Here is a 27,306-nt window from a genome sequence, read left to right as displayed (position 1 = left end):
TGACAAAGCGGGGGGACGCCTGGGGAAGTGGGAGGAGCCTGCAGACCACCTCCTTGGCCTCCTGGTTTCCTCTGCACCCCCCTCTACTTCCCAGCACCTTCCCTGGCTCTCCCCTCATGAAAACCCTGAGGAGGCTGTGCGTTTGCTCTCTCCGTGCCCATGGTTCAAAAGACCTGTGTGAGACGCCCTTGGGGGTCTGCTCAGGTCTGAGGGCAGCTATCTCAATGCTAGCTACTGCCGTCCACACAGCTTCTTGAGCCAGAAACCTCAGAGTCATTCTCTGTCCCATTCTTCTCCTTCCAGCACCTCCACAGGCTGTCCATTCTTCCTCCAGTTGTGCGCAGGTCCGTCCCGATCTCCACCTGTTCTGAGCCACACTGCCCGTCTTTGCTAACCCCATGCTCCCCTCCCAGCTGCCCTCTCTCCTGCGTCCCATTTTCAAAACCAGCTGGGCAGCGGCCTCTCCAGTGCAGCCCTGGAGTGAGCAAACCCGGACCCTGCGCTGCCCAGCACACATGGGTTGTGTGCGAGCTGGGATGCCGGCCCAGCGCTTTATAGAGTTGATCACTGAAAATGCCAGGGCCACAGAAAGCTTGGTTAGGAGCAATCCACGGAAGCCCGAGGGTCACCAGGGGTCCCAGGGGTCGGCTCCAGGGCAGAACCGTGTCCTCCAAGTAGAAAGCCAGCCTGGCTCGGGTTGTGGCCTCAGCCCAGGGGGACCCCCAGCTGCCCTTCGGGCCCCGGTCGCTGTCAATGCTCTGCACGCCGCCAGGTGTCCTTGTGGTGGGGGAGGCCGCTGTTGGTGCCCACTGTCCTCTTCCTGCCTGCCTGCCAGTCCCTGGGTCTGATTCAGGCAAGAAAGAGAAAACGAGAGGTGGCAAAACTGGCTCTTTGTAGTTCCTCCTGAAGCCGCAGCTTGGTTCTGGCTGGTCGTCCCTGATCTGCCTTTTGTGTTTCTCCTCGCACCCCAGTGAAGATAGTGATCCGGGGAGACAGGAACACGGGCAAGACGGCACTGTGGCACCGCCTGCAGGGCAGGCCGTTCGTGGAGGAGTACATCCCCACGCAGGAGATCCAGGTCACCAGCATCCACTGGAGCTACAAGAGTGAGTAGCAGCTGCCCCAGGGCAGCGCTGGGGCAGGCTCCAGGCCTCTCTTCTTCCGCCTCAGTTCCTGGGGACGCGTTCCTCAGATGGGGTCTCCCCGAAGAGCCCTTGTCTATGAGGGACCCCGCATGTGGGGGGGTCCCAAAGTGAATTCTTTGGGAATTTCAGTTTATGGCCTGTCTTGGGGTGAATCACCCTGCTACCTGGAGTATGCTCCCTGAAGCCCCCCTGACCTGGGAGGCTCAGCTCAGGGCGGCAGTGGCTGCAGGTCAGTGGGCACTCAGGCTCCTGGGGGCTGAAAGGAAGTGCATCCCGAGGAACATTCCCTGGCTAGCACCCACTTGGCGCACACAGAGGTTTTCTCTTGGGGCCCAGCCCAACATCCTCTCCACTACCAGAAACAGAAACAAGACCTTTGAGCCTTGACTTCTGATGTGCCCCTCGGAAAGTCTGTGTCACTAAAAGGTTCAGTGAGGTGGGCTTGATGGTGTGACACCCCTCCCTCAGGTCTCAGTTGGGTGTGGGTGGGCTGGGGCACTGGCACCTGGGAAGGTGAGGGAGGTGACAGCTGCGGCAGCCCCAGGGTTTGTGCTGGGGAAGGCAGAGCGGCTGCTTGGAGTGTCCAGAATCCTGACAGCAAAAGCCTTGGGGCTGTTTTTGTTTGTTTGTTTGTTGAGATGGAGTCTCCCTCATCGCCCAGGCTGGAGTGCATTGGCACGATCTCTGCTTTTACTGCAACCTCTGCCTCCCAGGTTCAAGCAATTTTGTCAGCCTCCCGAGTAGCCAGGATTACAGGCACCCGCCACCATGCCCAGCTGATTTTTTGTATTTTTAGTAGAGACGGGGTTTCACCATCTTGGCCAGGCTGGTCTTGAACTCCTGACCTCATGATCCACCTGCCTCAGCCTCCCAAAGTGCTGGGATTATAGGCATGAACCACCAAGCCCAGTCAAGGCTGTTTTCAACATCGCTTCTTTTCACTGGAAAAAAAAAAAAAAAAACCAGTGTGCTACTAGAGGGAGGCAGCAGTGAGTTCCAGCTGCCCCGTGGTAACAGCTGACACCCGGACAGCTGTGCAGGAGCTGCCTCGGAAGTGCTGGGCATTGGCTGCGCTCTGGAGCCTGGAAGGGTGGTGCTGGGCTGACGGGCGCAGAGCCCACAGGGCCAGTGCAGAGAAGCTCTGCCTGCCACTGCACCCTCTTCCTGGTTTGGGGTGCGGTTGGTGTGGGGACAGGTGCATGGCAGTTTGGGGGGCTAGGGCATGCCTCTCCCCTCTGGTTCTCCCTTTTCCTTGGAATCCTCAGGTCGGTGGGAGGCTCCATCCATCCGCTCCCCCAGCTCCCAGCATGTCCCAGAATAGAGCACAGGCATGGGCACTCTGGAGGCGCAGGGGGTACCAGCAGGCCCAGCTGGGGTGGCGCGGCATAGGGCACGCCAGGGGCCTGTCAGGTGGCTCTGAAGGGAGGGTCCAGCCTCTGCCCTCAGGGGTTACTTATATCCCACTCCCTCAAAGTGACCCAGAGGCCAGTCACTGGATGAAGAGGGCCAGGAGAAGGTGACACAAGTGGGCCCATTACATTTGCACCTGTCGGCAGGAGAGTGCCTGCCATCATGCAGCCCATGCACAAACCTAGACATCCCAACCAGGAGGGCCACCTCCCAGGATGCAGAGGCCAGCAGGGGCTGTGCCCAGGACCTGGTGGGGAGAAAGGAGCTGTGCCCAGGATCCAGGCCGGGAAGAGAGGGGCTGTGCCCAGGATCCAGGCTGGGAAGAGAGGGGCTGTGCCCAGGATCCAGGCTGGGAAGAGAGGGGCTGTGCCCAGGATGGGGGCTGGGAAGAGAGGGGCTATGCCCAGGATGGGGGCTGGGGAGGGAGGGGCTGTGACCAGGATTGGGACCAGGGAGGGAGAGCCTGTGTGTTCAGTTTATGGCTGAAGCTGTGTCTTAGGGGAGCTGCCGTTCAGATGTCTGGGGAGGGCACGTCCCAGGCTTCTAGACACTCAGAAGTCCCGGTGGGAGCTGGTGCCCGCAGGGCACAGTCAGCCACACCAGCCTGGCCTCTGCACGCCACCCTGGGAACTTCATGTTGGGCACTCATCTTAGGATTCTCCCGTTTTAGCCACGGATGACATCGTGAAAGTTGAAGTCTGGGACGTGGTAGACAAAGGTGAGATGTCTCTGTTCTGTGTCTACTTACCTGCAGGACTGTGTGCTCTGCACAGAGAGGCCTCCCTTCTTCCCTCCTGGCACCCACGCATCACCCACTGTCCTTGTGGACAGTGCCCAGGGTCTGGCTGCTCTGCTCCCCTCCACATCCAGTGGTGGCACCAAGCGCTTTGCCACTTTAGCCACCTCCTCGCCTGAGTGACCGTATGTGGCCGGGGTGTTATTTCAGGAGCCCTCTTCCTGCACTGCCTGGCAGAGCAGGCTAGAGCCAGGCGGCCCCGCAGGGGCCAGCTCCTGCACTCCCGAGAGCTGGGTCCCAAGGCCGTCCCTCCAGGGGGATGTGTCCCCGACAGGGAGCCCCAGCCACACAGACCCGCACTCTGGGGGCCACAGGAGGGCAGCAGCCCCCAGGGTGTCCTCAACAGCCTGTCTCCTCCTTAGCTGCAAGGCTACAAGTTCCTCTAAGTCCTCAGGGTGGAGCTCACAGCCCTTCCTGGGGCCCTTGGTCTGTGTGCATGCGTGGTGTGTGCAGGGCTGGCTGAGGGCACACCTCAGCCTTGCAGGCCTGGCTGTGGCCTCGTGAGGCTCTGATGGAAAGGCTGCAGTGGCAGACTCTGTGTGGTGGTGTCTGTTGGGATGGCACATGCTCCCCTCCCTCCACCCATGCTTGTTGGGTGGGTTTGTCCATGGGGGGTCAGAGGTGGATGCTCAATTCCTGCAGGGGTGCTGGGCCCCCTGTGGCTCCCCTCAGACTGCGCTGGACTCTGTGTGGACCATGCTACCTGGTGGTCCAGAAGCTTTCTCTGTAGAGCTCTCATGAACTCTGGTGTTAAAATAGGCAGCCACCCACCGCCCTGTCATTGTCCCCATCCCCACTGTGAGGGGAAGCTGTCAGATCTGTCCACGGCCCCCAGGTGGCTCAGGCGGGGCTGCCCTGGCCCCCATCTTGGGCCCCTTCCCCCACTAGGGGCAGGGCGCCTTTTGGAGCTTCGGAGATTTCCTGTGCCTCCCTCCAGCTCTGGCTCCCTGGCTTTGCCCATGTGTGGAGCGGGCACAGGCTTCCCGTAGACAGGGTTGCCCAGAGTAGGGTTTGTATCCGGGTGCTGTAATGGGTGTGGTCTCCAGCGCTTAGGATTGGGGCCCCCCTCCTGGTGGCCTGTTGTGCCCCAGGCTGGTCTGGAGGCCCGTGGGTGAAGAGGCCGGCCGCTAGGTGAGGTGTGTGCCTCCTACACCCTATCCAGTGCTGGGCTGGGTGGGCTTCCTCTGGGGTCATCCCTGGCTGGGAGTTCTGGGGCTCCATGTGTACCCTTGCACCCACCTGTTAGCACCCACTGGGAGAGGGTCACTTGGCCTAAACCAGGACCTCCTCAGGAGGGAAAGGACTTAGCTCCATGATGAGGCATGCCTTCCACCCCATGTGCCTTCCACCCCAAGCTGTGTGAGGTGTGAGCACCCTCCACAGCAGCCAGGGCAGCCGGTGGGGCACACAGTGGAGGGGGTCTAGGCCTCATGGGCACTGGGTGAGAGGAAGGCAAGGCTGGCAGGCTCAGCTGGGGGGCTGCCAGGGATGGGGCTAAAGGGAGAAGTCTCTGGGCGAGCCAACATCCCTCCCCTCTGTCCCCCACCTGATTTCCCCAGAGGTGGTATAGCAGGCCAGATGGCTCGCCCAAGAGGTGCTGGTTAGGCTGTGGGCATCCTTCCTGGGTGTAGGTCCCCACCAGCCAGCAGTGCTGTGCCAAGTGTGTGTTGGAGCCTCGGCTGAGCCCTTTGTGGGCCGGACTAGGCACGCTCCTCTAGGTTGGGTCCGTCCCCTACACCTGAGGAGCGTCTGATCCTCTGTTCAGAAACGAGCTGTGGCATGAGTGGAGGGTGGAGTTTGAAACACGTGGCTCATCTGTTCTTAGGGCTTTGTGTGTTGTCCCAGTCTGAGACTCCAAGACTGGAACCCTGGAGTTCCCAGGCTGGTCTGGGAACTTTCTCCTCACGTCAACAGTGGAGATAAAGGGAGGGGGCCATGGCCCCTCATGGCTCAGGAGAGCCGTGGTGACCTTGATGGCGGAGGCTCGGGGGCCTGGACCCACAGGCACCACACAGCCACCCGCCTTCCTCCCGAGGCCACTTTGGGGCTGGGATCCCCACCTCCCTCTCCTTTCTTCCCAGGCTGGTTGCCAGAGTGAGGGGCGTGTCACTTGAGAGTCCATGTGCTTGTCTCCCCACTTTTATCCCAGGGGGAGGCCCCTCACCTTCCCACCTCATCCCTTGTACTTCCCCCGCCCTGGGCTTGGGTGTTGGGGCTGGGGAGGAGCCCTTCTTTCAGCTGGAAGCCCTCCCGTGCAGGGTGCGGGCCATGCCACTGCAGCCTGTCCATCCTTGCCCAGGTCCTGCTGCTCCAGAGCTCATGGGTGCCTAAGCTGCAGGCTGCCTTGGGTGGTGGAACAGGGCACCCACCAGAGCTGGGGCCTGAGTGGCTGTGGGGGGCCCATGCTCCTCTTGTGGCCCAGGGCTTCCACCTCGTAACTTTTGTTGTTTTTAAATAAGGAAAATGTAAAAAGCGAGGCGATGGCTTGAAGATGGAGAACGACCCACAGGAGGTAGGTGCAGAGTGCACAGTGGGTGGCTGGGGCCCTGGGTGGGGGAGCCAGTGCCCAACGCTTCACACCCCTTTTCCCCGAGCACCCCATTATGCTGTGGCCCCGGGACCGCTGCCTTCCCAGCTACTTGGGGACCCCACACTGCTGTGGCTGCGTTGAGGGACTGCTGGCTCACCTGCGCTCAGCAGACAGCAAGTTGGACTGGCCCCCCATTTGCATTTGAATGACCAGAGAGGTATTTAAGTGAACTTGCCAAACTCCTGTGCTGTCACAGCCACAGCAGCCTGTGCCCTTCAGCACAGGACACATCATGCAGTGGTGGCGGCGGGCGTGACTGTCACTCCCTGGAGCCCCCTGGGGCCAACCTAGCCTGAGCCGATGCCCTTCTCACCAGGAGAGCTCCAGGTCGCCACAGGGCCATGCACTCTCTCCTTAGGGTGTGGGAGGTGGAGTGACTGCCCACAGCTCAGCTGCCGGCCTGTTTGTGGGCACTGGAACCTTCCAGAATTCACATCTAGCTGAGGACAGCTGGCAGCACAGCACCTGCTTCCATTTTTGAGTGGTGGTTTGGTCGTCCGTGAGGCCTGGGGTGGACACTGCTGTGATGAGCAGGAGGTCCCGGGTAGGGGCTTGTCCCAGGAGCCACCAGCGAGGCTGGTGTTGACTGTCAAACCGTTTGGGGCAAACCTGTGCTTAGCCATACCACCTCTTCAACACTTCTTTTTTTTTTTTGAGATGGAGTCTCACTTTGTTGTCCAGGGTGGAGTACAGTGGTATGATCTCAGCTCACTGTGATGTCTGCCTCCCAGGTTCAAACAGTTCTCCTGCCTCAGCCTCCCAAGTCGCTGGGATTACAGGCACACGCCACCACACCCGGCTAATTTTTTTTTTTTTTTTTTTTTTAATTTTTGTATATTTAGTAGAGACAGGGTTTCACCATGTTGGCCAGGCTGGTCTTTAACTCCTGACCTTGTGATCTGCCTGCCTTGGCCTCCCACAGTGCTGGGATTACAGGCATGAACCATTGCGCCTGGCCTGGCATATCATTTCCAAATGGAAATGGCTATTATCTTTTCAGATTGGAAGACTATCAAGCTGTCAGCTACAGTAATCCCAGCACTTTGGGAGGCCGAGGCAGGTAGATCATCTGAGGTCGGGAGTTTGAGACCAGCCTGGCCAACGTGGTGAAACCTTGTCTCTACGAAAAATACAAAAATTAGCCTGGTGTGATGGCGGGCACCTGTAATCCCAGCTACTCGGGAGGCTGAGGCAGGAGAATCGCTTAAACCCAGGAGGCAGAGGTTGCAGTGAGCCGAGATCGCACCACTGCACTCCAGCCCGGGCAATGAGAAAAACTGTACAAAGGAAAAAAAAAAAAAAAAGATGATAACTATGGAGCCTTGTCCAGGACTGTGCCCCATATGGGCAGGGCCCAGCCTGGGCCAGTCTCACACCTGTTCCCTCCTGTGCCCAGGCGGAGTCCGAAATGGCTCTGGATGCTGAGTTCCTGGACGTGTACAAGAACTGCAACGGGGTGGTCATGATGTTCGACATCACCAAGCAGTGGTGAGAGGGAGCTGCGGGGGCTGCCGGGACTCACCCCACACATAGCCCCTTGGTGTGGTGAGAGGGAGCTGCAGGGGCTGCCGGGACTTACCCCACACACAGGCCCTTAGCGTGGTGAGAGGGAGCTGCAGGGGCTGCCAGGACTTACCCCACACACAGCCCTTTAGCATGGTGAGAGGGAGTTTTGGGGGAGCTGCTGGGACTCACCCCACCCCCCATAGCCCCTTGGTGTGGTCAGAGGGAGCTGCCAGGGGCTGCCAGGACTCACCCCCCACAGCCCCTTGGGAACCCTCTCTGTGCAGCAGATGATGGTTAGAGCAGCATCGTTCTGCAGGGCTGAGGGCTGCTTGCTGGGCAGCCGTGGTAGCTCAGCTAAGAGGGGCACTGGCCTGGATGTCGGGCTGGGCACTGATCATGTCTATGTATGTGGGCCAGGATGGTGCACACTGGCTGCAAAAGCGCCTGGAGCAAGACACACACATTCATAGCCCCGTATTTCTTCCTGAAAATTATCTGAGATTTGGCAGAAGCAAGTGGCCACTTGTGTTGGGGGCTCTCCGAGACCTCCATCTTCCATGGCCCAGGAGGACCCACAGCCAAGATTGATTCTGGCAAGAAGATGACGTCAGAACCAGCTAAGGGCAGCACACACAGGACAATCTCTGGTGGACCAGGCGGGAGCCCCCAGAGGCCACTGTGTGGAGTCACCTGGGACCCCCTCAGCTCCTCAGGGACACGGTGTCCTCCAGGACACACTGGAGCCCTAGCGCTGGGTGCTGGGACACACACTGGGTGCAAGGCTCCTGGAAGAATGAGGCTGAGTGAAGACCAGCCTCCAGGTGTGGGCCCCTCCTACCCATAGCAACAGCTTGTGCCTGACAAGCCTGACACACCCAGGTGTCTGCTCTTCCCAGCAGGGGGTCTGGCCTGGGCGCCTGGTCAGCAGCTTCTCTTACTTTGAGAAGACACCCACACCAGGGTTGAGCATACCACCTGCCACGGGGCGCACACTCAGCACACATCAGCAGCTCAGGCCTGAGGGCGGCTTGTAGCGCCTGGCTGGCCGTGCTCTGGTCCTCTGTCCACCTTTGCCAATGGTGGGAACCCTGCCTGCCCTCTTAGCCTGCAGTGCCATCACCAAGGACTGACCAAAAGCACCCAAGGGAGAGCTCTTTGGAGGGTGTTGCACATAGATGCCAGGAGAACCACGTATGGAGCCAGTGGAAGAGCCCTCTGGGGAGTGTGGCACATGGACAGCGGGAGAACCACCCATGGAGCTCTTGGGAGAGCCCTCTGGTGGAGGTGGCATACAGACAGCCAGCAGGAGAGCCCTTGGGGAGGGTGTGACACATGAACTGCCAGAGAACCAGAATGGAGCTGGTGGCCACCCAGGGCAGGAGTCCAGTTCAGGCACACACACCAGCCTCACCTGGGTGAGCAGGGGTGCTTTCTCCCTCCAGCCTCTCCTGTCTAGGAAGCAGGCCAGCCTGGTGGGTGGGAAGTGACTTTTCCCAAATGAAGCTAAGTATGGACGCAGAGTGGCCTCCACAGTACCTCCCACTGCTGCCACGGGAATGGCCTGGGGGGAGCTGCAGGCACCCAGGCTCCCGTGTGGAGTGGGCAGGAGGGGCCACAGGACTCGAGCCAGCCTAGGGAGACATGCCTTCACAGACGTGAGAGGCAGGAGACGCCAGAGGACAGAGGGCGCCTGCTGAGGAAGCTGGAGGTGCCCCCGGGCTGGCCTTGGCTGTGTGAATAAAAGAAAATTGAGTTAGAAACACAGGACGTTGCGTTTTTCACCCACTCGTGTTGGCTGCTGTCAGTCGTGGGGAAGTTTTGTCACTTGAAGCACTACTAATTTCTTCACAAGCCATTTGGAAAACCATGCAGCTGAGACTGGCAGCTCACGCCAGGCAGATCCTGGAGACCTGCCGTCCGTGCCGGGACACGTCTGCCGAAGACAAGGCTCTCAAACAGCCCGCTTAGACGGCTCTATTCCGGGGTTCTGTTACAGCTTTGGGCACAGCCTGGATGTGGATGTCCTGCATCTAACGCAGTGTAGCGCCTGAAGCCAAGCCAGCTCCGGAGGTGTCCGGAGGAATTTCGGTATTTGCTGTGTAACCTCGTCAGCCCACCAAGGTGGCCATGCAGGCGGCCAAGAGGGCAAACATTGGACTCCACCTGAAGTAAGTCGGATGTTGTACATAAGAAATCTGCCACAGGCCGGGCGCGGTGGCTCAAGCCTGTAATCCCAGCACTTTGGGAGGCCGAGGCGGGTGGATCACGAGGTCAAGAGATTGAGACCATCCTGGTCAATATGGTGAAACCCCGTCTGTACTAAAAATACAAAAAATCAGCTGGGCATGGTGGCGCGTGCCTGTAATCCCAGCTACTCAGGAGGCTGAGGCAGGAGAATTGCCTGAACCCAGGAGGCGGAGGTTGCAGTGAGCCGAGATCGCGCCATTGCACTCCAGCCTGGGTAACATGAGTGAAACTCCGTCTCAAAAAAAAAAAAAAAAAGAAATCTGCCACACAGAATCACAGCTGAAGAAATGTTGGATGTATTTGGGAAATAAGGATCTATTCGTCAAATCAGAGTGGGGAGCACACCTGAAACCAGAGGAACGGCTTCTGTGGTCTGCGAGGACATCTTTGATGCCAGGAGTGCGTGTGATCACCTATGGGGATTCAGTGTTTGTAGCAGATGCCTTGTGGTTTTGTGTTATGATGCCAACAGGGCATTTCAGAAGGTGGACGCAAAGGAGGAGGAACAGCTGAAGCTTCTCTAGAAGAAATACGGCATCAATGCAGATCCACCAAAATAAATGTTTTCTACCTTTTCATTTTGGACTAAAACCCACGATTGACAGCTACCACTTTTTCCTTTCTTTCCTTCTTAATTAACACTATATACTGTGATTTCTTATTTGAGGTTCAAAATGACATGCTTGAAACTTTGATGCGTATTAGAATATGTGATGTTAATACATTTGTTGCTTTTTGTGGGGGAAAAAAAAAGCCTGCTTGACTGGCCATAGCAGGGGCACCCAGGGCTGCTGTCCTCGGCCTCCCTGGTGGGCAGGGACCGTGGAGGAGCAGCCATGGGGCTGGGCTGATGCCAAGGGGCACATGGGACAGGGCAGGATGAGGGTGGGTGCAGGCAAAGCCTGAGGCGGTTTTGTAAGGATGCAGACATGGGGTGCTCCTCTGTGGGGTGCAGTCAAGTGCATGCCATCCGGGCGAGGATGGGCAGGGACAGTGGGGTGCTTCTCTGTGGAGCATAGTCCAGTATGTGCAGTCAGGGAGAGGACAGGCAGAGACAGGCTGGGGCGCTCCACTGTGGAGTGCAGTCCAGTGTGCGTTCAGGGAGCAGACGGGCAGGGCTGCAGGCTGGGAGGGTGCAGAGGCACCTGTGGCACTTCCTCTAGCTCTGCAGGCACTCAGCGTGCTCCTGCTGGTGCTCCCGTCTTGAGGCCTGCGCGCACAGCAGCCTCCCAGGGAGGGACAGGGCGTCGAGGGGCTGAAACTAAGGCAGGTCCTCACCTGTTCCCCAAGGACCTTCAATTACATTCTCCGGGAGCTTCCAAAAGTGCCCACCCACGTGCCGGTGTGCGTGCTGGGGAACTACCGGGACATGGGTGAGCACCGAGTCATCCTGCCAGACGACGTGCGTGACTTCATTGACAACCTGGACAGGTGAGCGCAGGGGAGGTGCTGAGGCAGAGGCCTTGGGAGGGGCTCGGGAGGTGTTAGCGTTATCGTGGGGGCTGGGGGATGTGAGGGGTTGCGCCGCTGCGTGGGGCTCCCTGAAGCCTGGGTCCTCTGCCAGGGTAAGGTACTGGTACTGGGGTTCCCCTGCAGAAGGGCACTTGGCTCTGCTGCTCAGGAGGCTCATCAGGGTCCTGTGGCCTCAGGAGCCTCCAGGAGGAGGGAGGGCAGTGTGGACCATCGGCTGTGGGCCCAGGGGTGGTCCTTGGCATGGGGGGCAAGGTTTCTCTTGCATCTGTCTTCCTTCCTGAAAGCAGACCTCCAGGTTCCTCCTACTTCCGCTATGCTGAGTCTTCCATGAAGAACAGCTTTGGCCTAAAGTACCTTCATAAGTTCTTCAACATCCCCTTCTTGCAGCTTCAGGTAAGCACTCACAGTGCAGGCGGAGTGGGCTCTGGTCTTGGCCCTTCCTGCTGTGTCTCCTACATAGCGACGGGGCTCCCTCCTCACCTGGGCCTGCTTGGGTTAGCTGCTGGCCAGGGCCCAGTGCCCTGCTGTGCCTGCCTGCCCAGGTGGCAGAGGGTGCAGGTCCTGAGGGCCGGGCCCAGGCCCAGAAGCCCCTCCACCTCTGCGGGGACCCCTTGCTCAGTTTCCCCCTGTGGTTTTGGTCGTTTTTGTGCGTTGAGATAAAGTCTTGCTGTGTGGCCCAGGCTGGCGTGCAGTGGTGCAGTCGTGGCTCACTGCAGCCTCAACTCCTGGGCGTAATCTATCCTCCAACCTCAGTCTACCAAGGTGCTGGGTTGACACGCGTGAGCCACTAAGGCCCTCGCTGTTCACAGCTCACATTTCCTTTTTTAATTTTTTTTAAATTAATTTTTTTTTTTTTTGAGACAGAGTCTTGCTCTGTCACAGGCTGGAGTGCAGTGGCACTATCTCGGCTCACTGCAACCTCCGCCTCCTGGGTTCAAGTGATTCTTCTGCCTCAGCCTCCCAAGCAGCTGAGACCACAGGCGTGTGCTACCAGGCCCGGCTAATTTTTGTATTTTTAGTAGAGACGGGGTTTCACCATGTTGGCCAGGATGGTCTCGATTTCTTGACTGCGTGATCCGCCTACCTTGGCCTCCCAAAGTGCTGGGATTACAGGATTGAGCCACCACGCCTGGCCCACAGCTCACATTTCCGTGGTGCTTGTGTCAAAACCAAGGGGTCAACTTTGGTCTATGGACTAAACTCCATTTCCCTCCTGGAAACAAGGGGCCAAGGCCAGCTCTGGCTGCAAAGTGGCCCAGCCAACAATGAGGCTCCAGCCTCCTCCCCCACACTGCTCTGTCTGGGTCTGAGGACCTGGACCTCCTCCCCCAGACTGCCCCAACTGGGTCTGGGGGACCTGGACCTCCTCGCCCTGGCCCATCCCGACCGGGTCTGGGGGACCTGGACGTCCTCGTCCTGGCCTGCCCCGACTGGGTCTGGCGGACATGGGACCTCCTCTCCCTGGCCTGCCCCGACTGGGTGTGAGGGACCTGGACCTCCTCGCCCTGGCCTGCCCCGACTGGGTCTGGGGGACATGGGACCCAGCTGCAGCTGCAGCAGCCTTGGTCTTTCCCCAGAAGGACTTCATGATTGCCCAGGAAAGGGGCTGTGCTCTCCTGGTGTCAGAAGAAGTGGGAATGCTTCTGGGGACATTTGGGTGGAAGGAAGCCCGGCAGTCAGACTTGTCCGGTGTCAGCACTGCAGAGCTGCCCCCTCATCAGTGGGAAGTTTCTCCTTAGACAGCCCCTCACTGCTCAGCTGTTCCATTCCCTGAAGGGTTTGCCCGCCCTCCAAACACTTCCAAAGCCTCTGAGGGAGAGAACGAGACCCTGGACCGAGTCTTCAGCTGGAAGCATAGGCCGAGCTGTGTGACTGTCCTTTTGTTGTGGATGTGTTCACGCACATGTGACGGCCCCTCCCGTCTCAGCAACGGGACCCCCATTTCCTCTGTCTTGCTCCTGAATGGCCTGGAAGCAAATTTCAGGCCTTTTTTATGTCACCTAAAAATATTTCAGACACATCTCTAAAAACTCAGTTCTCTTTTTAACCTGACCATCGTGCCTAACTTAACACCTCACATTCACATCATGAAGACTTTTCTTAGAGAAATGCAATTCCCAGAGCTCAGTATTCAGAGTGGGACCCAGAGTTCACACGTTAGCTACATTTGGCTGACGAGTCTGTGGTTTTCTCTTTGTAAATCTCATTTTTGTTATAGTAGCCATTTTTAGGGACCTTACTGACTTCAATATGCTGTTTTTTTGTTTGAGACAGTCTCGCTGTTGCCCAGGCTGAAGTGCGGTGGCGTGATCTCGGCTCACTGCCACCTCTGTCTCCCAGGCCCCAAGCGATTGTCCTGCCTCGGCCTCCTGAGTAGCTGGGACCACAGACGTGTGCCACCACACTTGGCTAATGTTTGTATTTTCAGTAGAGACAGGGTTTCTCCATGTTAATCAGTCTAGTTTCAAACTCCTAACCTCGTGATCTGCCTGCCTTGGCCTCCCGTAGTGCTGAGATTACAGGCATGACACCATGCCCAACCAACTACAAAACATTTGTAAAAATTAGCCAGGTATGGCCGGGGGCAGTGGCTCACACCTGTAATCCCAGCACTTTGGGATGCTGAGGTGGGTGGATTATCTGAGGTCAGGAGTTTGAGACCAGCCTGACCAATATGGTGAAACCCTTGTCTTTAAAAAGAAAAGAAAAAAAATCAGCCAGGCATGGTGACACACTCCTGTGGTCCCAGCTACTCTGGAGGCTGAGATACGGAAGGGAACCCAGGAGGTTCAGGCTGTGGGGAGCCCACATCATGCCACTGCATTCCAGCCTGGGTGATGGTGTGAGACCCTGTCTCAACAAAATAAACCCCACACCATCTCAAGTCTCTTAGCCGGCAGATGCTCCTGCTTTTTCTGTCTAGTTGATTTGCTCTGTCCTATATGCTCCCTGGTGTCCAGCCAGCAAAGCTTCCACGGCCACAACAAGACACAGCCCTGTTCAGCCCCCAGGTGCCTTCTGCATGCGACTCAGGTGCTTGAGATGGGCTGTTGCAGGTGTTTAATTTGAATCTAAAGTGAGCAGAGACAGGGACCCAAAGCTCATCAGACCAGCCTGGGGTTCCAGGCCAGGTGGGTGGGCTGTGGTTTGCTGCAGAGCCCAGCTGCTGGTGGGAGCGGGGGCAGCGGCTGAGTCCTGCCCCCGGAGGAGGTGTGCGCATCTGGGAGCAGAAAGGTGGTTTTCCAGGTGAAGGTGGAGCTTCTGCACCCTCACAAGCACATGTGTGCCTGTGACTGGCATCTGTGCCCTGAGGCAGCATAGGTGTCGTGCTGGCCACGTGAAGGAGTCCTGCGGGCTTCTGTGGTTCCAGTGAGGCCCAGCTCAGAGCTGCATGAGTTACTGAGAAGCCAGCCCTCCCACGTCTCCTGGTTTCGGCAGGCGGCGTCCCTGATGCCTTCGGCTGCTGTTGGGCTGGGGTGCTCGCATCAGGAGGGCCCCTGCTCAGGCCTGTGTGCTCCCCTTCTGCAGAGGGAGACGCTGCTGCGGCAGCTGGAGACAAACCAGCTAGACATGGACGCCACACTGGAGGAGCTGTCGGTGCAGCAGGAGACAGAGGACCAGAATTACGGCATGTGCGTGGCTGGGCCCAACTGTGGGGGCAGCGTGAGGGCTGCAGGCACAGCCATGGTGCCAGGCCTGGCCTGCACCAGGAGGACAGCAGAGGGGAGGGTAAATCAGTCATCTTGGGGCACAGGGGGAGGAGGGCTCAGGCTGGCACTGCCCCCAGCAGCCCAATCAGAGCCCTGCCTGGCATGAACTCTGTGCAAGTCATGCCATGCCTACTGCTTTGAGTGCCACCGACTGGCCAGGCACTGGGGCTGGGGGAGTCCTGCTGGGGCTGCCTGCTTCTCAGGAGCTCGGCTTCCCAGACTGACAGTAGCGTGGCGTGTGCTTTCTGAGGAGCTCCTTGTGCTGAAGAGGCACATGGGTCAGGACATAAAGGCCTCTGGTCCTTGACAGCAGGGGGTAGCTCAGCATCCTCCTGAGTGGGTGTGGGTGGCACACGCAGCCCCGGGGTTGCCGGTGGTGGGATGGCCTACCCATCCTCTGCCTCAGGCTCCTGCACGGCTGGGGGCTTGGAGCCTCCCCTGGGACCCAGTCAGGGACACTAAAACAGGCCCTCCAGAGTTCCCCAGCAAGTCTTTATCTCCAGAGGGAGAACCCATGGGTCACCTTGGATCTGGCTGTTTGGACAGAGCAGCCTGAGAAGGCAGTTTGATGCCTGGAGAGGGACTCGTGGCTTTCGGCTGCCAGGGTGGCCCCAGAAGGGAGCCCCTCACATGGGCGCTTCTCTGCAGAACCCATTTCCTGGGACTGAGTTGGGCGAGCTGCACATACCAAGCCCAGCTCCTCCTCTTCCCAGAACCCCCTCTCGGGAAGGTCCACTTGCTGCCATCTGGCAATGTCTGCACAGAGCCCCCATCAGCTGCCTCAGAACAGACCCCCAGGGACTTTCTTGGCAGTGGGACATGCCCACGCTGGTGCCTGCTGTCCTGGAAGTGGGTGAGGCAGGTGCCCCAGAAGACAGCGGCTCTTCCCAGCCCCAGCAGCAGCAGCAGCAGAGAGCCCCCGTCACCTAGGGACCCCAGGGAGAGGCAGGGGAGTTGGGCTTCTCACCGGCCTTCTACCTTCCAGCTTCCTGGAGATGATGGAGGCTCGCAGCCGCGGCCATGCATGCCCCCTGGCGGCCAACGGGCAGAGCCCGTCCTCGGGTTCCCAGTCACCAGTGGTAGCTCCAGGCACTGTGTCCACGGGGAGCTCCAGCCCCAGCACACCCCAGCCTGCCCCACAGCTACCCCTCACCACCACCCCACCAGCCTCCGTGGCCCCTACGCCGCCCTCAGAGGCCCTGCCCCCGCCTGCATGCCCCTCAGCCCCTGCCCCACGGCGCAGCATCATCTCCAGGCTGTTTGGGACCTCACCTGCCGCTGAGGTCGCCCCACCTCCTGCAGGTAGGCCCTGGAGCTGACCTCCGACCCTGGTCCCTGCCTCCCCGTACCCTCACAGGTGGGGCCCCTCGTCTCAGAGCGCTCCCCACTTCCTGCTTGTCCCAGTCCCATGGGCACAGCCAGGGTGGGCCTGGCCAGGGGTTGGGCACAGTGAGACCTCTGGTGCTAAGTGAAGAGGAACCAGCGTCACTGTTCACAGAGCCAGTCCCGGCCACAGAGGCCCCAGCAAAAGTCCAGAATGTGGAGGACTTCATTCCTGAGGACCACCTGGACCGCAGCTTCCTGGAAGACACGACCCCCGCCAGGGTCGAGAAGAAGGTTGGGGCCAAGGCTGCGCAGCAGGACAGCGACAGGTGAGGGTGGGCCCTGGACCACTGTCCCGTTGCCCCCAGCTTCCAGGGTGCCCGAGCAGCAGGCAGGGCAGGCTTCCTGGGGGTGCAGAAGGGGCCCCTGCCAGCTGGGCAGTGTGGCTGAGGACAGGGCAGATCTGTGGCCAGCGCAGATGAGGGAAGGGCTCAGATGGGGCTTTCAGACCTCAGAAAGGCCTGGCCACCCACTCTGCCCACACCCTGGAGAGGGCATATTCCACATGGAGGGCATTGGCGAGGCCCCTCAAGGTCACATGGGGAGGAGGTTCAGGCCACATGGAGGGCATTGGCAGGGCCACTCTGGGTCACATGGGGAGGTTCGGGCCACCAGATACGGTCTCCGCAGGTCCCAGAGCTGGGAGCTAGAGCCGGCTCCTGTCCGCCTGCCAAGCTGCCCCAGATGTTGCCTGCAGCAAAGCCTTGCGCTTGGTCCCAGGCGTGGGATCCACTGGACAGGCTTCACCTCGGGTGCTCTCAGCACCCTGTCCTCACCCATTGCTGTGGGGCACTGGCTTCCTACAGAAATACAAAGGACAGAAAGTGGCCCTGAGCTGGGCTTGCCCCCAACCATCCTTCATGCCACTGGCCAGCCGCAGGCCAGCACTGTGTCCAACCTTGTCCTCCCTGGCCCTTTCCTGCTCAGAAGCCCCGTGACTGCCATAAGGGGCTTCTCCACTAGACACAGCTTCTAGTAGACCCTGGGTGGCAACCGCCAGGGTGTGCTGGGGTGCCTCGAACCAAGGCCTCTAAGCCAGGCCATCCGTCCCCACCCTGCCGCCTCTGACCGCTTGGCCACTTGCTTTGCAGTGATGCAGAGACTCTGGGTGGCAACCCGATGGTGGCAGGGTTCCAGGACGATGTGGACCTCGAAGACCAGCCACGTGGGAGTCCCCCGCCACCCACAGGCCCTGTCCCTAGTCAGAACATCACTCTTTCAAGTGAGGAGGAAGCGGAAATGGCACATCCCCCAAAAGGCCCTGCGCAGGCTCCCCAGCAGTGCTCAGAGCCAGGGACCAAACGGTATGGGAGAGTTCCTCCGGGGTGCAGCCTGGACACCAGGGCGGGGGCAGCTCAGGACCCTCTGGAGGACCCTGACCCTCTACTTGTCCACAAAGGTCCTCCACACCAACCTCAAAGCTGCAGAGGGGGACAGCTCCTGCAAGGGCCGCGGCACCCCCCTGGCCAGGCGGTGCCCCTGTTCACTCGGGTCTTGAGAAGCGCAGCAGCACCAGGCCCCCCGACGAGACGGAGACAGGGAAGGGCGAGCAGGCATCCTCGCCCGAGAGTGACCCCGAGGGGCCCATTGCAGCACAAATGTTGTCCTTCGTCATGGACGACCCTGACTTTGAGAGTGAAGCGTCAGACACACAGCGTAGGGCGGTAAGACGGGTTCTCTCGGGCATAGGTAGAGTCCCTCCTGCAGGCCTGATCTGGGCCGGCACAGCGGGAGGAAGCTTCTGGAAGAGGTGCCCTGTGTCTCCACACCTGGGCCTTGCCAGCTGGGTTTGAGGCCCCATAGTCCCCAGGGGTGTGGGAGGGACAGTGGCCTACCAGCTGCACTCCCGTCTACAGGATGAGTTTCCCGTTCGAGATGACCCCTCCGATGTGAGCGACGAGGACGAGGCCTCACAGCCAGGCCTCGGCTGCCCGGCCCTGGCCCAGCCACCCCCACCCCGCAAGCCTCCTCTCCCTGCCTTCAGACCGAAGAATGACTCGGACCTCTTCGGGCTGGGGCTGGAAGAGGCCGGACCCAAGGAGAGCAGTGAGGAAGGTGGGTGGGGTGCCGGAGTGCGGCCGGCCTGCTGGGGTCTGGCAGGACGTGGGCCTCTGGCCTCCTGCCTTTTCCCACCTGCCAGCCACTGGCCGTGGGCCTCTCCCGAGGTCTGCAGCACGGTCCTGTCCATCAGCAAGCTTCCTGGAGGGCTGGGGGCTCTGCTCTGTGTCTGGAGAAGTCCTGTCACCCAGTACGGGGGTCCCCCACAGGCCTGAGTTGGAGCCACTGAGTGTCTGTCCTGTCCGTGCAGGTAAGGAGAGCAAAACCCCCTCCAAGGAGAAGAAGAAGAAGAAGAAGAAGAAAGGCAAAGAGGTATCTGCCGGGCCTCAGCCCCTTCCGGGCGGGCCAGAGCTGCGCAGGGTACAGTCCTGGGGTCACGACTCAGGCCTCCTGTGACTGTGGTGCCCCCTGCTTGTGCCCCCCAGGAGGAAGAAAAGGCTGCCAAGAAGAAGAGCAAACACAAGAGAAGCAAGGACAAGGAGGAGGGCAGGGAGGAGCCGCGGCGGCGAAGGCAGCGTCCCCCGCGCGGCCGGGAGAGGACAGCGGCCGACGAGCTGGAGGCTTTCCTGGGGGGCGGGGCCCCAGGCGGCCGCCACCCTGGGGGTGGTGACTATGAGGAGCTCTAGGCCTGCTGGGGCGGTGGCCGCCCTGGGGCGGGGGGCCGTGCCTGTCGCTGCCTGGGGAGGCTTTTGCGGCTGCGCCATCGCCTTTGCTGCTGCCCGGCAGCTGCCACGTGCACTTCTGAGCTGGAAGAGGCCAGGCGGTGGCAGCCCTGGCATGAGCCTGCTCTGCAGGGAGGGAGGGGACATCTGGCTTTGGCCAGGCTTGGTGGATACCCTGGCCCTCTTGGGGCAGAGCCGCCAGTCCCCAGTGTTTCTCAGGGATGTGACTGAGGTCCAGGAGGGACCCGTTAGGGTCTGTTTACAGAGGCTGGGCAGGGGCCGCTTGGCCTTGGGGTGCGCACTGCCCTGGCACCTGCTTACCCTCCACCCTGGCACCTGCTTGCCCTCCACACCCACCCAGGGCCACAGGGTGTCTGGCTGTGCCTCTGGCCGGGAGCCTTCAGCACGGGTGTGTAGACCCACCATGAAGGGCAGCCAGGCCTTGCACTGCACAAGGCTGGTGAGACTGCAGGAGGTGAGACCTCTCCTCGGGGAGGGGTGCTTCCCAGGCACCATCTCCCCACAGCAGCCCCCGCTGCACCCCGCTCAGGTGAGCCCACAGACAGGAGCCGGGAGGCACTCCTGTCATTCCACTCGGACCATAAAGCACTCCTGTTTCACTCTGCCTGTGTCTGTTCTTCTCCCTGCACCTCTGTGCCCACTGCCCTGAGCCCAGGCTGCTATGGGTTGGCAGGGAAGTCCCCTGAGGCAGGAGGCTGCCCACCAGCATGGGGCCAGCATGAGGACACCCCCCCAGTCTGGCCACTGGCCACACCTGGGTACAACACAGCCCACCTTGGCCGAGTCTCAGCAGCTGCATCCGGCACACTTGGGGGTCTGCAGCCCCAGGAGGTGGAAGTCCACTCTGCACTGCTCCCAGCCCTGCCCCTCCTTCAGGCCCCTGCCCACCCCCCAGCTGTCAGCAGCGCCCAGCCTCCACCCCCTCACCACCCCCACAGCCGCTGTTGCCATGAGAACCCTGCAGGGCGGGCAGGAGTGCGCCAGTGAAGGGGGAGGTGGCCATGCTGGAGGCTCCTGTGCCCGGGAGCTTTGTGGCCCTGGGGCATGGAGCAGTGCCAAGGCCCACAGCAAGCTGACCCCTTAGGAACCTGACCCCTTAGCCCACAGCCTGCAAGATGAGGGCTGGCTTCAGGCTTCCCCTAGGGATGTGTCAAGGGTACCGAACTTGCCTGGACCACACCACGGATGGCTGTGTTGGGTGTTCACGGCCCTGCTTTGAGCAGGATGCAGAATGGGGTCAGTTCTGCCTTCAGAGCCAAGGGCATCTACTGCCCAACCTTCTGCCAAGCTAGGCTATTCTCAGGCCCAGTGCCTTGGAGAGGGGGCTGGCAGAGTTGGGATGAGGATGTTACCGGGAAGGTTACGGAGGGTCACGTGCAGACCCCAGGCTCAGAACAGCCCAAGCTGGCAGGGACACTGGGTACAGGAGAGGCTGGTGTCCTGGGGACACAGGAGGCTGCTGGGGCCATCTGGCCACAGGTACCCACCAAGATTCTGGCATGGGCAGCCTGGAAGCAGATAGGGCCTGGGGGGAGGCCAGCAGGGTGGGGAGTAGCCCATCTGCTCCTGCCGGGCCCAACGGGAGATGCGAATTCCAAGATCCCCCTAACCAATCTGCAGCGCAGGCCAGGCTGGGGCTCCTCCTCTCAGGCAAGTGTGTTGGGGTGACACTAGTCGGCCACTCAGGGGCACAGGGTTCCTGTGGAGACTTTGAGGTCTGTCTGAGGGAGGCTGCAGGGACCCCGTCCTCCGCACAGTCCCAGACCGGAGCCGGTGCAGCTCGGTCCCCAGCTCCTGTGCATCCCCCACTGGGCGCGGCTCCTTTAAGTACAGCCCCGTCATCCTCCACCGGGGGCAGCACTGAGCAGCCAGGCCAGGATCCGCGCTGCTGCCTCGAAGCTTCTGCCGGGGCCGGGGACGCAGCAGTGCTGAGGACACGGAGGAGCCACGCTGGGGGTGGCACGGCCCACGGGGCGCAGCCGGAGCACTACCCAGGTGAGGGGCCGGGGGCCGAGCTGCTGAATGTGTCACTGTCATGGGCGGGGGAGGCTGCCTTAGGGCGGCGAAAGGATGGGGAGTCCCCGCCCCCAGGCAGCACTGGCTGGATCCCTTGAAGGGCCGCTCCCGGCCAGGCCAGGGCAGAGGTGGGAGGTGGGGAAGGACGCCCACCATCCGCGTGGGCTCCAGAAGGTCTTGGGCCAAGGAGGGGGCCGAGCCCACCCCCATCTCCACGGGAGGGGGTGTCACTGACAGCCACAGCCAGCAAGGCCGGCTGTCACCTCCCTGGGGTGGAGCCTCACACCCTGTCATCCGGCCGGATGTCGGCCTGGCCTTGAGCTTAGCATGAATGGGGGAGCAGGAGGGTGGACAGTCCTGCCACCCGAGGAGAGACGGGGTGGATGGGAGGCTGGGATGGGGATGAGGCCTGGGACTCGTGGCCCTGACCCAGAAAAGCAGCCCTGCCAGCAGGAAGTCCCTGCACACCTGGGAGGGGGGGGGGGGGAGCAACCCGGCCAGACCCCGAGAGGCCCATTTACCTTTGGGTCTGACGGGCGGGGGGGCCTGGCCAAGTCCCTGCTTTCCCCCACTCACTCCAGAGCAGACCTGCCACACCAGGGGCTCGGTGTGAGGAGGCCAGGCCTGTGGCCACGGTCTGGCACACCCCGCAGCTGGCCCCTGGCCCTGGGACCACAGAGGTGCTGGTAGCCCACATCTGAACCCTGGCCAGCCGGCAGCGTGGGGGCCTAAGAAAGGCAGGTTTCCATGGAACCTCCTGAGTGAAGTGGGGAGGGCCCTCTCCTGCCAAGCAGCGGGGCTTCCCCCGCCCTCCGCCCTGCCCACCCCCAGTGGGCAGCTTCCGGGCCTGGCGCGCAGCTCAGGAGAGAGGGGGTGCCAGAGCTCGGCTCGCTGGCCGCCGTGCACACCCCAGGGGGGTGTCCTGTGCGTTCACACAAAGCTGGGTGCAGGGGCCCTCTGGGGGCCTTGCTTCAACCACCCAAAGATACTTGGAGTCAAAAGAGATGTCGGCAAAGGAAAGGGGGCTTAGGACCCAGGTATGCTCTCTTGGGCATTTTCCGGCCTGGGGCTCACGGGAGGTTGAGCGCACTTCGGCGTGGGTCCTTGCAGTGTTGGGGGAGGGGCTCTGTGCTGGGCCCGGCCACCAGGTGGGGTGGTTGGTGTCACCCACTTGGTGCAGAGCTGGCTAAGGCTGAGGCCCAGGGACTCGCTTTCGACTGCGCGATCAGAGGGGTCGGTCTGCAGTGACACCTGTGACGGGGGCGCAGTCACTAACGTCTCGCAGGGCAACACCTGTAAACAGGGCCCAAATGCGCCCCGTCCTTCCAGCTGCGGACAGGAGAGGGCGCAGCCCCAGGACCGCGCCCCTACTCCCCTGCCCCACCCGGAAAGGGGTCCACCGGAGCTTGCCCCGCCATCACTAGTCGGGGGAGGGGAGCTCCCGCCGCGGGAACCACAGCCACAGCTAAGCCTTTGTGGCCCCATCGCCGGGAGAGGATGGGGGAAGGGCGGGATCTGGGCGCCTGGACAGCTGGGTTCCTCCCGCAGGTGCCTCTAACCCCGGCATGGAGGAAGCGCCCGCGTTCTCGGCCCAAGCCAGCAGCCAGGGCTGCTCCGCCCGCTGCGCCCCAGGTAAGCCGGGCCAGCGTGGGGGAGTAGCGGGGCCTGGGCTGCGGAGGGGGCCGCCCTGACCCGAGTCTCCCCCCAGGGCAAAAGCCCCGCAAGGCAGAGTGAGCTGGAGCCGCCAGCCTGGGGACCTCTTTTAAGATGACCCGTACGGACCCGCCGGACCTGCTGGTGTCGACCGTGTACCAGGACATCAAGGTGGCGGCCCCGGGACCCGCATCGAGGCGCCCGCCATGTGAGCGATCCGCGGCCCGGCCTGCCGAGCCCGCGCCTTTCAACAAGCGCCACTGCCGCAGCTTCGACTTCCTGGAGGCGCTGGACGGGCCAGCCGAGGAGACCATGCCGGAGCCACCGCCCCCGGAGCCCGCCGTGTCGCGCGCCCGGGCCCGGGAGGCCGAGCCGCGCCGCCGCGCCCGCTCCAAGAGCGCGCCCCGCGCGCCCCCGGGCCTGACTCCCGCGCCCGCCTCGTCGCCGGTGTTGCCCCGCCGAGGGCGGGAAGCTCAGCGGGAAGCTCAGCGGGCGGCGCGGGCCGAGGCGTCGCGGGCCGAGGCGTCGCGGGCCGAGGCGTCGCCGCGCCGGGAGCCCGCGTACCCGGCGCTCCGCGCGCTCGCCAACGAGCTGCATCCCATCAAGCTGCAGCCGCAGCGGGGTGGCCCCGGCCGCATGGCGCCCTTGTGCGCCGCCGCGGGCCGCTGCGCGCCGCCCGAGCCGCCCTCGGGACCCGCCCCCCACGTGCGCTGCCGCCTGGACATCAAGCCCGACGACGCGGTGCTCCAGCACGCCGCCCGGGGCTCGCGGTCCTGCGCGCCCCCCGAGGCCGCGCCCTGGGCCCGCCCCGCCCCGCAGTTCCACGGCCTCACGGTGCCCGGGCCCCGCCACATGGCGCTGTCGCGCACCCCCACGCCCAGCGACTCCTACTGCGCAGACCCCCGGGCGCTCTACTGCGACGGGCCCCTGCCTGGGCCCCGAGACTACGCCGAGCGCCGCAGTCTGGCCTTCACCACCCCGCCGGGCCCCACCCAGTTCTTCTACACCGAGGAGTCCCAGGGCTTCCGGGGCAGCTACGCGGCCAGCCCCGGGCCCACCTTCGACGCCTACTGCCCCAGGCCCTACCGTCCCGAAGAGCTCCCGGGGCCCAGTCCCCGGCGCGTGGGCGGCTACTACGCGGGAGAAGTGCGCACCTTCCCGATCCAGGAGCCGCCCTCCCGCTCCTACTACGGGGAGGCTCCGCGAGCCTACGGCCTGCACTACGGGCCCCGCTACTTCCCGGAGGAGCCCCGGGCCCACCACACCGCCCGCCCCTTTTACACGGAGGACTTCGGGCGGTACCGCGAGCGCGACGTCCTGGCTCGGACGTATCCGCACCCGCGCAGCAGCCAGGCCTGGGCGGACTGGGGCCCGCGCCCGTACCGCACCCTGCAGGTGGCGCCGCCGTCCGACCACGACCCGCTGCTCGCCTCCTGGCACGGCGGCACCGGCACCAGTCCGCCCCGGCTGGTCACCGACAGCCGCCACTACTCGCGCTCCTGGGACAACATTCTGGCCCCGGGGCCGCGCCGGGAAGACCCCCTGGGCCGCGGCCGCAGCTACGAGAACCTGCTGGGGCGCGAGGTGCGGGAGCCGCGGGGCGCGTCCCCCGAAGGCCGGCGCCCGCCCGTCGTGGTGAACCTGTCCACCTCGCCCAGACGCTACGCCGCCCTGTCCCTGTCCGAGACGTCGCTGACCGAGAAGGGCCGCTCGGGCGAGGGCCTGGGCCGCAACTGGTACGTGACGCCCGAGATCACCATCACCGACAACGACCTGCGCGCCGCCGAGCGCCCGAGCGCCAGGGCCTGGGAGCTGCCCGGGGGACGCGCGCGGCCGCCTCCCCACGCGGCCCCCGACGGCCCCACCTCTGGCCGCCAGCGCAGCCTGGAGCAGCTGGACGAGCTCATCACGGACCTGGTTATCGACTCGCGGCCCCCCGCCGGCCAGGCCCCGGAGCCCGCGGCCGACTGCCTGGGCCCCCAGCTGCGCCGCCTGCTGGACTCGCGGCCGGCGGGCTCCGGGGCCCCCGCGCTGGCGCCGCCACGCTCGCCCCCCGCCTCGGCCGGCAGCGCGGAGGAGCCCGCGGCCCAGGGAGAGGCGGCCGACGCGTCCCCCGAGCCCAGCGCCGACGAGGACGACCTGATGACCTGCTCCAACGCGCGCTGCCGGCGCACCGAGACCATGTTCAACGCCTGCCTCTACTTCAAGTCCTGCCATAGCTGCTACACCTACTACTGCTCGCGCCTGTGCCGCCGCGAGGACTGGGACGCGCACAAGACGCGCTGCGTGTACGGCCGCGTGGGCAGCGTGTGCCGCCACGTGCTGCAGTTCTGCCGCGACAGCGGCCCGGTGCACCGCGCCTTCTCGCGCATCGCGCGCGTCGGCTTCCTGTCCCGCGGCCGCGGCGTGCTCTTCCTGGGCTTCCCGAGTCCCGGCTCCGCCGACAACTTCCTGCGCTTCGGCCTGGAGGGGCTGCTGCTGTCCCCCACCTACCTGTCCCTGCGCGAGCTGGCCACACACGCGGCGCCCCTGGGCAGCTATGCCCGCGAGCTGGCGGCCGCGGGGCGCCTCTACGAGCCGGCCGAGTGTTTCCTGCTCAGCGTGTCCGTGGCCGTGGGACCCGGCGCCGCGCCCCCGGGGACGCCCGCCCTGCCCGCGCCCGCGCCACGCAGCCACGGGCCCACGGTGCGCAAGTTCGCCAAGGTGGCGCTGGCGGCCGGCAGCCCCGCGCGGCCGCCCCCGGCCCGGAGCCGCGAGCCCGACATGGAGACGCTGATCCTGACGCCGCCGCCCGGCACGGCGGGCCTGGATCAGGACGGCGAGGCGGGCCGGCGCGCGCGCGAGGTGGCCTTCATCCACATCCAGCGCGAGCTGCGGCTGCGCGGCGTCTTCCTGCGCCACGAGTTCCCGCGCGTCTACGAGCAGCTCTGCGAGTTCGTCGAGGCCAACCGGCGCTTCACGCCCACCACCATCTACCCCACGGACCGGCGCACCGGCCGCCCCTTTATGTGCATGATCATGGCCGCCTCCGAGCCGCGCGCTCTGGACTGGGTGGCCAGCGCCAACCTGCTGGACGACATCATGTGAGGCGCGGGGCCCACCCACGGCCGCCCCCAGCCCCGCCAGGGCCCCGCCTCTAACTCCCCAGCCCTCCAAGCTCCGCTCAGTGCGGCCTCCAGCTCCGCCTAGGGCCCCCCAGGCCCTCCGTCCCCGTAGTGTTCCTCCCGGGCCCCTCGCCTTCCCACCCCCCAGCACCCCCTCCCTCCTCCCGGGACCCCTCCCTCTCCCAGCTGGCCCTCGAGGTTCCCCAGAAGCAGCCGGTCCTCGCCCTCGGTGCTCCCCGCTGGGAGGCGGGGTGGGCCTGAGGACCGCCCCGCTCTGCCTTTACCGGGAGGGGTCGCCACTGCACAGGCCCCACGCCTACAGATCCGGTCCCCGTCGGTGCGCGAGGCTCTCGCTGGAGCCTCCCCGACTCCGGTGTCCGCTAGTCCAGGAGCCCGACGTAACCAAAGCCCCGCCTCCCGCGGCTGGGTGCCTCCTCCCAGAACACCCGGGTCGACCTCGGGGCGTCCGTGCGCGTCCGGCAAGGCGGTGGGCAGGGCGGGCGGTGCGCGGTGCGTTCCCGCTGGTCGGAGCCGGTACACTGACAGCGCCAGGCGCCCTGCTGTCCCCTCGCCTCCAGCCGCTGCAGTCCGGGCCCCGCCAGAGCTGGGAGAAGCGGCAGGGAGGTCTTCAGGCCGATATGCAAGTCTCCCGGCCAGAGGAGCAGGGGACGTGGACAAGGAAGCAGAGCTTTGGGCCCGGCCAGAGCTGACACCTGCTGGGCCAGAGGGAGGGAGGACCCAGCGACAGGGGGAGTTCCCAGCTGGGAGCCAGCAGGGGAAAGCTCGTAGGGGTGCCCCGTGGCCGCCTCGTGCGAGCAGGTGAGGGAGCCAGCTAGTCGGTCAGTGCAGAGGCCCACCCGTGGGGTCTTGACCTGGCCCAAGAGGTCCCCGCACCCCGTACTGCGGGCGTGGAGGCGCGAGTCCCGTGGCCCGGCCTCCACCCGCCCCCAGGGCTCTCTGGAGGGTCAGGTGTCAGGGAGAGGGGAGGAGGCCAAGCGCTGCGCAGGGGCCCTCCTGGAGTCCCCAGTCCTACTTCAGAGCCAGGGGAGGGGGCACCAAGTCAGAGGCATCGGGCACCCCCTCCTCTTGCGCTCCACGCGCCCACCTTGTCCCCGAGCGTTTGCACCGGCCAGGCATCCCGCTTGCCCACCTGCCGCCGCACCCCCCGCCCCAGGGCCTCTGCATTCGGCCCCACCCCTGAGGGCTGGCCAGGAACACGCCCCCAGACCGGAATCTTTTCTAGGGGGCAAGAGCTTTCCAAGCAAGTAAAATAGAACTTGAATGTAGCTACTGCTGTGGTCTCCTTGTGTGGATAGAGGGGTTGGGGAGGGAGGCCTTCGGACGGCGGAGGGGGGAGTGAGGGTGGAGAGGGAGGCCCACGGACGGTGGTGGGGGGGGAGAGGGAGGCCTTCGGACGGCGGAGTGTGGGGAGATGGAGGCCTCCGGACGGCGGAGGGGGCGGGAGGGAGGCCTCCGGATGGTGGTGAGGGGGCGGGAGGGAGGCCTCCGGATGGTGGTGAGGGGGCGGGAGG

At 63.2% G+C, this 27,306-nt stretch overlaps 2 protein-coding genes across 6 annotated transcripts in view; both read left to right on the top strand.

Moving 5' to 3' along the window:
- RABL6 (RAB, member RAS oncogene family like 6) overlaps window positions 1-19,603 on the top strand; it is a 33,035-nt gene extending 13,432 nt beyond the window's left edge. The window contains exons 2-15 of one of the 5 annotated variants that reach the window (XM_032261785.1): window positions 972-1,106; window positions 3,226-3,273; window positions 5,811-5,863; window positions 7,338-7,429; window positions 10,985-11,125; window positions 11,455-11,560; window positions 14,696-14,799; window positions 15,863-16,179; window positions 16,376-16,529; window positions 17,352-17,564; window positions 17,660-17,924; window positions 18,117-18,315; window positions 18,569-18,630; window positions 18,744-19,603. In XM_032261785.1, the coding sequence (XP_032117676.1) occupies window positions 972-1,106; window positions 3,226-3,273; window positions 5,811-5,863; window positions 7,338-7,429; window positions 10,985-11,125; window positions 11,455-11,560; window positions 14,696-14,799; window positions 15,863-16,179; window positions 16,376-16,529; window positions 17,352-17,564; window positions 17,660-17,924; window positions 18,117-18,315; window positions 18,569-18,630; window positions 18,744-18,944 (2,090 nt within the window). In that variant the 3' untranslated portion in view covers window positions 18,945-19,603. Of the gene's footprint in view, window positions 1-971; window positions 1,107-3,225; window positions 3,274-5,810; window positions 5,864-7,337; window positions 7,430-10,984; window positions 11,126-11,451; window positions 11,561-14,695; window positions 14,800-15,862; window positions 16,180-16,360; window positions 16,530-17,351; window positions 17,565-17,659; window positions 17,925-18,116; window positions 18,316-18,568; window positions 18,631-18,743 lie in introns of all 5 variants that reach the window. The other 4 variants (XM_032261783.1, XM_032261784.1, XM_032261782.1 and 1 more) reach the window with 4 other exon arrangements.
- A 98-nt stretch (window positions 19,604-19,701) lies between these two features.
- Window positions 19,702-27,060, top strand: AJM1 (apical junction component 1 homolog). Its single transcript, XM_032261771.1, has 3 exons — window positions 19,702-20,996; window positions 22,566-22,649; window positions 22,726-27,060. The coding sequence occupies exon 3, from the start codon at window positions 22,785-22,787 to the stop codon at window positions 25,755-25,757; it is 2,973 nt and encodes a 990-aa protein (XP_032117662.1). The 5' UTR covers window positions 19,702-20,996; window positions 22,566-22,649; window positions 22,726-22,784; the 3' UTR covers window positions 25,758-27,060.
- Window positions 27,061-27,306: the final 246 nt, after the last annotated feature.

Source organism: Sapajus apella, unplaced genomic scaffold (genome assembly GCF_009761245.1).
Source record: "Sapajus apella isolate SASKATOON/1434 unplaced genomic scaffold, GSC_monkey_1.0 scaffold126, whole genome shotgun sequence".
NCBI lineage: Eukaryota > Metazoa > Chordata > Mammalia > Primates > Cebidae > Sapajus > Sapajus apella.
This window is presented reverse-complemented; position numbering and strand designations above follow the sequence as displayed.